We start from the raw sequence: 9,771 nt of genomic DNA on the forward strand, positions 1-9,771 counted from the left end.
TGAGCCATCATTTCCTCTCTAAACAATCTGAGCCATCATTTCCTCTCTAAACAATCTGAGCCATCATGTCCTCTCTAAACAATCTGAGCCATCATGTCCTCCCTCTTACCTTTCATCTCTGTTGCTGAATCTGCACACTTTTTTTCCAAGTTCTGCTTTTCAACGATTAATTTGTCTTTTTCCTCTTGAAGCTGAGCTATCGTCTTCGTGGCATCCTCCTTGCTCTTCTTCTCTTGCTCCTCTAGCGAAGCCTTCTCAGTGGCTGATTTCCCCAGCTGGGCCTCCAGACAGCGCAGCTTGTCTAGACCTTGGGCGTGAGCACCGGCCAGACCTGTCAGCCTCTCCAACAGCCCACGGTTCTCTTTGGCCTGGCGAGACATACAGCAGGGCATCAATCAAACATAGGTCAGTACTKGGTCATGTCCATAAGGGCACTCAAGAGAAAACGTTTCAAAACATTTTGAAATGAAAATACGAAATTTGTGTTTCTGATTGGACTCCGTGTTTGTTTCACACCCTTTCAAAGCATTTTCTTCTTTTGTACCTACAGAACACAACCCTGGTCTAGGGGACGTTCAGTCAGTACCAGTGTCGGCGACATTTTTACCTGATCTTCCAGTTTCTTCCTGAGCTGCTGGCACCTGTAGGAGAGCTGTACATTGTGTACCAGGCGGCGCAGGCTCTGGAAGCGTCTCCTGGYGAGCCACGCCCGGGCATACTTCTGTAAGATTATTGCTTTCTGCACCTCCACCATCTGAGAGGTGTTACACACACACAAATACACAGACGCACACATACAACACTTAACAAATGTTTGTAGATTGAAACAGCCATATAAAATMATTTGAGATTAAGGCACAATACCTTTTTGTAGCGTTTYCTGGCGATCCAGCCTCTAGTGAAGGCTTGGATGATGATAGAGGAGAAACGGACCATTCTATAGATCTGTCTGGTCAGATAACTTCTCCAGTACCTCTGAATGACCACAGCAGCCCAGCCCTGCTTCAACGCTKCAGCCGTCACCGTTTTACTGGAGAGACAGAGAGACGATCGAGATCATTCCTATACTGATCCCAAAATTCCCAAGTGCTATAGGCATGATATGAAGCCGGCCTGTTTCTGTAGAGGAGGAAGATGAAGAGGAGGAAGAGGAGGGAAAGACAAAGTAAAAAAAGAACCACAACCACAACCATAACAACAACTACAGTCTATGCATAACAGCATGTGATAACTAAGGTGATGTAGTAGTACCTGCTGTAGTAGTACCTGTCGTAGTAGTACCTGCTGTAGTAGTACCTGCTGTAGTAGTACCTGCTGTAGTAGTACCTGTCGTAGTAGTACCTGTTGTAGTAGTACCTGTCGTAGTAGTACCTGCTGTAGTAGTAACCTGCGTAGTACCTTGCTGTAGTAGTACCTGCGGTAGTAGTACCTGACTGTAGTAGAACCTGTCGTAGTAGTACCTTGTCGTAGTAGTACCTAAAAACAAAACTCCCTTAAATTCTATCAGCATATCGATTTGTGCTACCAGGGCTGGAAAAACACTAGACATTGTTATACTAATTTCCGCGACGCATATAAGGCCCTCCCCCGCCCCCCTTTCGGAAAGCTGACCACGACCCATTTTGTGGATCCAGCCTACAAACAGAAACTCAAACAACAAGCTCCCGCGCTCAGGTCTGTTCAACGCTGGTCCGACCAATCTGAATCCACGCTTCAAGAGCTGCTTCGATCACGCGGTTTGGAATATGGTCCGCATCGCGTCCAACAACAATATTGACGAATATGCTGAGTCGGTGAGCGGAGTTCATTAGGAAGTGCATTGACGATGTCGTACCCACAGCAACGATAAAAAACATTCCCAAACCAGAAACCGTGGATTGACGGCAGCATTCGCGTGAAACTAAAGCGCGAACCAGCTTTTAACCAGGCAAGGTGACCGGAAGCATGACCGAATAGAAACAGTGTAGCTATTCTCTCCGCAAGGCAATCAAACGGCCTAAGTCTCAGTACAGAGACAAAATCGAGTCGAAATTCAACAGCTCAGACACAAAGAGGTATGTGGCAGGGTCTACAGTCAATCACGGATTACAAAAAGAAAACCAGCCCCGTCGAGGACCAGGATGTCTTGCTCCAGACAGGACCAAACAACTTTTTTTGCCCGCTTTGAGGACAATACAGTGCACTGACACGGGCCCCTACCAAAACCTGCGGCTCTCCTTCACTGCAGCCGAGTGAGTAAAACATTTAAAAGTGTTAACCCTCGCAAGGCTGCAGGCCCCAGACGGCATTCCCAGCCGCGTCCTCAAAAGCATGCGCAGACCAGCTGGCTGGGTGTTACGGACATATCAATCAATCCTTATTCCCAGTCTGCTGTTCCCACATGCTTCAAGAGGGCCACCATGGTTCCTGTTCCCAAGAAAGCTTAAGGTAACTAGCTAAACGACTACCGCCCCGTAGCACTCACTTTCCGTCATCATGAAGTGCTTTGAAGAGACTAGTCAAGGACCATATCACCTCCACCCTACCGGACACCCTAGACCCACTCCAATTTGCTTACCGACCAATAGGTCCACAGACGACGCAATCGCAACCACACGACACCTGCCCTAACCCATCTGGACAAGAGGAATAGCCCATGTGAAATGCTGGTCATCGATTACAGCTCAGCATTTAACACCATAGACCCTCCAAAACTCGTCATCAAGCTCGAGACCCTGGTCTCGACCCCGCCGCTGGCAACTGGTCCTGGACTTCCTGACGGGCCGCCCCCAGGTGGTGAGGGTTAGGTAACAACATCTCCACCCCGCTGATCCTCAACACTGGGGCCCCACAAGGGTGCGTTCTGAGCCCTCTCCTGTACCCCTGGTCACCCACGGACTGCGTGGCAGCACGCCTCCAACTCAATCATCAAGTTTGCGGATGACACATACAGTGTAGGCTATACCAACAACGACGAGACGGCCTACAGGGAGGAGGTGAGGGCCCTCGGAGTGTGTGTCAGGAAAAAACCTCATACTCAACGTCAACAAACAAAGGAGATGATGTGGGACTTCAGGAAACAGCAGAGGGAGCACCCCCCTATCCACATCGACGGAGTCAGTAGTGGAGAAGGTGGAAAGTTTTAAGTTCCTCGGTGTACACATCACGACAAACTGAATTGGTCCACCCACACAGACAGCGTTGTGAAGAAGGCGCAGCAGCGCCTCTCACCTCAGGAGGCTGAAGAAATTCGGCTTGTCACCAAAGCACTCACTAACTTCTACAGATGCACAATCAGAGAGTCCTGGCGGGCTGTGATCACGCCTGTACGCAACTGCTCCGCCACAACCGTAAGGCTCTCCAGAGGGTAGTGAGGTCTGCAGAACGCATCACCAGGGGCAAACTACCTGCCCTCCAGGACACCTACACCACCCGATGTCACAGGAAGGCCATAAAGATCATCAAGGACAACAACCACCCAAGCCACTGCCTGTTCACCCCGCATCATCCAGAAGGCGAGGTCAGTACAGGTGCGATCAAAGCAGGGACCAGAGAACTGAAAACAGCTTCTATCTCAAGGCCACAGACTGTTAAACAGCCACCACTAACATTTAGCGGCCGCTGCCAACATACGACTCAACTCCAGCCACTTTAAAAATGGGAAATGATGGAAATTATGTAAAAATGTACCACTAGCCACTTTAAGCAATGCCACTTAATACAATGTTTACATACCCTACATTACCCATCCTATGTATATACGTACTCTATATCATCACTGCATCTTGCCATCTTTATGCAATACATGTACCACAGCCACTTTAACACTATGCCACTTTATGTTTACATACCCTACAGTACTCATCCATACGGATATACCGTACTCTCATACCATCTACTGCATCTGCCATGCCGTTCTGTACCACCACTCATTTCATATATCTTTATGTACATATCTTTATCCCTTTACACTTGTGTGTGTGTGTAAGGTAGTAGTGTGGAATTGTTAGGTTAGATTACTGTTGGTATTACTGCATTGTCGGAACTTGAAGCACAAGCATTTCGCTACACTCGCATTAACATCTGCTAACCATGTATGTGACTAATAAAATTTGATTTGTATTTGATTTGATTGTAGTAGTACCTGCTGTAGTAGCTACCTGCCTTAGTAGTACCTGCTGTAGTAGTACCTGCTGTAGTAGTACCTCGTGTAGTAGTACCTGTCGTAGTAGTACCTGCGGTAGTAGTACCTGCTGTAGTAGTACCTGCTGTAGTAGTACCTGCTGTAGTAGTACCTGCGTAGTGTACCTGCTGTAGTAGTAAACCTGTTGTAGTATACCTGTCTAGTAGTAACCTGTTGTAGTAGTACCTGTCCTAGTCAGTACCTGTGTAGTAGTACCTGGTCGTAGTAGTCACCTGTCATAGGAGTACCTGTGTAGTAGCTACCTGTCTGCTGTAGTAGTACCTGCTGTAGTAGTACCTGTAGCTGGTAGTAGTACCTGTTGTAATAGTACCTGTGTAATGTTACCTGCTGTAGTATGTACTGTCTGCTTGTATAGTACCTGCTGTAGTAGTACCTGTTGTAGTCGTAGACCTGCTGCTGTAGTAGTCCCTGTCTGCTGTAGTAGTACCTGCTGTAGATAGTACCTGGTGAGAAGGTACCTATTGTAGTAGTACCTGTTGCTAGTAGTACCTGCTGTATTAGTACCTGTTGGAGAAGTACCTGTTGTATAGTAACCTTTGTAGTACCTGCTTAGTAGTACCTGTCTGCTGTAGATGTCCCGTCTGCTGAGTAGTACCTGTTGTAGAAGTACCTGTTTAGTAGTACCTGTTGTAGTAGTACCTGCTGGATTAGACCTGTCTGCTGTAGTAGTCCCTGTCTGCTGAGAGTACCTGTTGTAGAAGTACCTGTTGTGTAGTAGTGCCGTTGTTAGAAGCAAGTACCGTCGTAGTAGTACCTGCTGTAGTAGTACCTGCTGTAGTAGTACCTGTCTGCTGTAGTAGTACCTGCTGTAGTAGTAGCTGATGTAGTATAGTAGCTGATGTAGTAGACCTGCTGTAGTAGTACCTGTCTGCTGTAGTAGTACCTTTGTAGTAGTCCCTGTCTGCTGTAGTAGTACCTGATGTGAAGTAGTACCTGCTGTAGTAGTACCTGATGTAGTAGTACCTGTTGTAGTAGACCTGCTGTGAGTAGTACCTGATTGTAGTAGTACCTGTTGTAGTAGTACCTGTTGTAGTAGTACCGTCTGCGTTAGTAAACCTGCTGTAGTAGTACCTGCTGTAGTAGTACCTGTCTGCTGTAGTAGTACCTGCTGTAGAGTACCTGTCATGCCTGTAGTAGTACCTAGTCTGCTGTAGTAGTACCTGCTGTAGTAGTATCTGTCTGGCTGTAGTAGTACCTGCTGTAGTAGTACCTATCTGCTGTAAATAGTACCTGCTGTAGTAGTATCTATCTGCTGAGTAGTACCTGTCTGTTGTAGTAGTACCTGTCGCTGTATAGTAATACCTGCTGTAGTAGTACCTGTCTGTGGCCTGTAGTAGTACCTGTCTGCTGTAGTAGTACTGCTGTAGTAGTACCTGTCTGTTGTAGTAGTACCTGTCTGCTTGTAGTAGTACTTCTGCTGTAGTAGTACCTGTCTCGCTGTAGTAGTACCTGCTGTAGTAGTACCTGCTGTAGTAGTACCTGTCTGCTGTAGTAGTACCTGCTGTAGTCGTACCTTTCTGTTGTAGTTAGTACTGTCTGCTGTAGTAGTACCTGTCGTTGTAGTAGTACCTGCGCTGTAGTAGTACCTCGTATAGACCTGTCTGCTGTAGTAGTACCTGCTGTAGTCGTACCTGTCTGTAGTCCTGTAGTTAGTACCTGCTGTAGTAGTACCTGCTGTAGTAGTACCGCCTGTCTGCTGTATGTAGTACCGCTGTAGTGTACCTGTCTGTTGTAGTAGTACCGTCTGCTGTAGGAGTACCTGTCTGTGTAGTAGTACCTGCTGCTGTAGTAGTAACTGCCTGTAGTAGTACCTCGTTGTAGTAGTAAGTACCTGTCTGCTGGGTAGTATAGTACCTGCTGTAGTCAGTACCTGTTGTAGTAGTACCTGCGGGTAGGTAGTACCTGTGTTTGTAGTGAGTACCTAGCATGTAGTCAGACCTGTTGTACCTGAGGAGTACCTGCTGCTATAGTACTGTACTCGGTCCTGCTGTAGTAGTACCTTTTGAGTAGTACCTGCTGTAGTAGTACCTGTCTGCTGTAGTAGTCCCTGCTGTAGTAGCACCTGTTTGCTGTAATAGTATCTGCTGTAGTAGTACCTGCTGTAGTAGTACCTGCCTGCCGTAATAGATGTACATTCCCACTCACCATATCTGCCGCTGTCCACGGACGTACTGTTGGAGGACGATAGCCGCCTCCCTCATGCGAAGGAACTTCCTCCTGTGGCTCCACCCCCTCACGTGCTTCTGGATGGTCAGACATGCCTTTCGGAGACGGTCCAATCGAAGCTTCTCCAGGTAGGCCACCTGACCCGCTCGGAAGAAGATCTTGGTCCGGCCAAACTTGTTCTGGTCTGAGTCCTGGAGGGTAGGTGGGTGACATCAGACAAGAGCCCATATCAGTACAGATCAACCTAGTTATGAACACCACAGATCAACCTGGTTATAAACACCAACATCATCAAATTCAGCGCAACACCCCTGGAGGAGTTCAGGAGTTAAGTGCTTTACTTAGTCCACAAACTTTTCCATTGCCGGCTCATTCAATCCCCACCAGATTTGAACCAGCTACACACCGGCTAACACCCTCACCTGAATTAGCCTCTGCAGCACTGTCTTACAGGCCAGTTTCTTGTGGTTGAGGCCCAGCTCCTCTTGACTCATTAGTATACTGTACCGGCTGTAGAACTCTATGTACGTCCACCTGACAATCAAAAACAGTAAGTTAATACAAGGTTTAGCTTGTAGGGACGATTTCCTGGACACGGATAAAAGCCCAGTCCCGGAATACAAAATGTAATGATTCTATGAAATTTAGTCCAGGAATTATTCATCTGTATCCGGGAAGCTGGCCCGTAGAGTTGTGTTATTGTTGAAGTCGAGTTGTGTTATTGTTGAAGTATGGAAGTGTGGATGCTGGTCAGGAACACCTGGAAGGGTAACTCTGAGCGCTGATGTGAATGGTCTCCAGGACTCCACACGCCCTCAGCTGCTGGACCACCCGCTTGGAGTCATACCTGACGAGACATAATGACACACTCAGGGTTATTAATATCCAGGTCCTCAGCCGCTTGGAGTCATACCTGACGAGACATAATGACACACTCAGGGTTATTAATATCCAGGTCCTCAGCTGCTTGGAGTCATACNTCCTCAGCTGCTTGGAGTCATAGCTGACGAGACATAATGACACACTCAGGGTTATTAATATCCAGGTCCTCAGCTGCTTGGAGTCATAGCTGACGGGACATAATGAAACACTCAGGGTTATTAAAATGGCTGAATGCATAACTAATATCCAGGTCCAGGATGACACAAAGTGGAAACTTCAGAAGGAAACTGTAACATACATTAAGGTCCATGTTACACATTTAGCGAGATATCCTGGTTGATTACTTACTCAAACGGCATCTTTTCCTCGTTGGGCTTGATGCAGCGTACGTAGTGAGGGGTGGTGGCGTTCAGAGTCCCCATCAGCAGGTACAGAGAACTGCTGAACTACACAAGTGTCAGGGAGGGAGAGAGAGAGAGAGAGAGAGAGAAGTTTAGCTTGTAGGGACGATTTCCTGGACACGGATAAAAGCCCAGTCCCGGAATACAAAATGTAATGATTCTATGAAATTTAGTCCAGGAATTATTCATCTGTATCGGAAGCTGGCCCTGAGTTTTGTGTTGGAAGTGAGTGCTGTGTTATTGTGAAGTATGAAGTTGGATGCTGGTCCAGAACACCTGGAAGGGTAACTCTGAGCGTTGATGTGAATGGCTCCAGGATCCACACGCCCTCAGCTGCTGGACCACCCGCTTGGAGTCATACCTGACTAGACATAATGACACACTCAGTTATTAATATCCAGTCTCAGCCGCTTGCGAGTCATACCTGACGAGACATATGACACACTCAGGTTATTAATATCCAGGTCCTCAGCTGCTTCGAGTCATACTTGACTTACATAATCACACCTCGGGGTTATAATATCCAGGTCTTCAGCTGCTTGGATCATGCTGACGAGACATAATGACACACTCAGGGTTATTAATATCCAGGTCCTCAGCTGCTTGGATCATACCTGACGAGACATAATGACACACCGGGTATTAATATCCAGTCCTCAGCTGCTTGAGGCATACCTGACGAACTTAATGACACACTCAGGGTTATTAATATCCAGTCCTCAGCTGCTTGGAGTCATACTTGACGATACATAATGACACACTCAGGGTATATATCCAGGTCCTCAGCTGCTTGGAGTCATACCTGACGAGACATAATGACACACTCGGGTTATTACCAGCCTCAGAACTGACTTGGAGTCATAGCTGACAGGACATAATGAACACTCAGGGATTAATATCCAGTCCTCAGCTGTCTTGAGTCATACCTGACAGAAATAATGACACACTCAGGGTTATAATATCCAGGTCCTCAGCTGCTTGGAGTAAACGAGAGACATAATGACACACTCAGAGTTATTAATATCCAGGTCCTCAGCTGCTTGAGTACATACTTGAAAACGATACAATATGACACACTAAGGTATTAAATATCCAGGCCTCGCTGCATTGGAGTCATACTCGACCAGACATAATGACACACTCAGGGTTATATATCCAGGTCCCAGCTGCTTGGATCATAGCTGACAGACATAATGAACACTCAAGGTTGATTAATATTCCAGGTCCTTCAGCTGCTTGGAGTCATACCTGGACGAGACCATAATGACACACTCAGGTTATTAATATCCAGGTCCTCAGCTGCTGTTAGATGCTACCTGACGAGACATAATGTACACACTCAGGGTAATAATATCCAGGTCCTCAGCTGTTGGAGTCATAGCTGACGAGCATAATGACACCTCAGGGTTATTAATATCCAGGTCCTCAGCTGCTGGATCCTGACGAGACATAATGACACACTCAGGTTATTAATATCCAGGTCCTCAGCTGCTTGGAGTCATACCTGACGAGACATAATGACACACTCAGGGTTTATTAATATCCAGTCCTCAGCGCTTGGAGTCATAGCTGACGAGCATAATACGCACATCAGGGTTATTAATATCCAGGTCCTCAGCTGCTTGGAGTCATAGCTGACGGACTAATGAAACACTCAGGGTTATTAAAATGGCTGAATGCATAACTAATATCCAGTCCAGGATGACACAAAGTGGAAACTTCAGAAGAAACTGTAACATACATTAACCCATGTTACACATTTAGCGAAGATATCCTGGTTTGATTACTACTCAAACGGCATCTTTTCCTCGTTGGGCTTGATGCAGCGTACGTAGTGAGGGTGGTGGCGTTCAGAGTCCCCATCAGCAGGTACAGAGAACTGCTGAACTACACAAGTGTCAGGGAGGGAGAGAGATGGAGAGGAAAGACAGGGAGGGAGAGACGAGAGAGAGGATCCGAGAGGGGGCGGAGGAGAGGAGGGAGGAGGGAGGGAGGGAGGGGAGGGAGGGAGGAGGGAGGGAGGAGGGAGGGGAGGGAGTAAATATGGCTGAGGGAGGGAAGGGCGAGAGGGAGGAAGGGACAAGGAGAGAGAGAGATAGGATGGAGAGGGGCGGGGGGAGGGGGAAAAAGGAGGAGGAG

The 9,771-nt window shown here is 47.3% G+C and overlaps 1 protein-coding gene across 1 annotated transcript in view; it reads right to left on the minus strand.

The window, feature by feature from the left end:
- LOC112068464 (unconventional myosin-Vc-like) overlaps positions 1–9,771 on the minus strand; it is a 42,432-nt gene that overhangs the window by 20,341 nt on the left and 12,320 nt on the right. The window contains 7 exon segments of the mRNA XM_070438167.1: positions 110–368; positions 608–754; positions 865–1,030; positions 6,329–6,540; positions 6,772–6,883; positions 7,110–7,196; positions 7,580–7,677. Of these exon segments, the coding sequence (XP_070294268.1) occupies positions 110–368; positions 608–754; positions 865–1,030; positions 6,329–6,540; positions 6,772–6,883; positions 7,110–7,196; positions 7,580–7,677 (1,081 nt within the window).

This window comes from Salvelinus sp. IW2-2015, unplaced genomic scaffold, assembly GCF_002910315.2.
Source record: "Salvelinus sp. IW2-2015 unplaced genomic scaffold, ASM291031v2 Un_scaffold537, whole genome shotgun sequence".
In the NCBI taxonomy this organism is placed as follows: Eukaryota; Metazoa; Chordata; class Actinopteri; order Salmoniformes; family Salmonidae; genus Salvelinus; species Salvelinus sp. IW2-2015.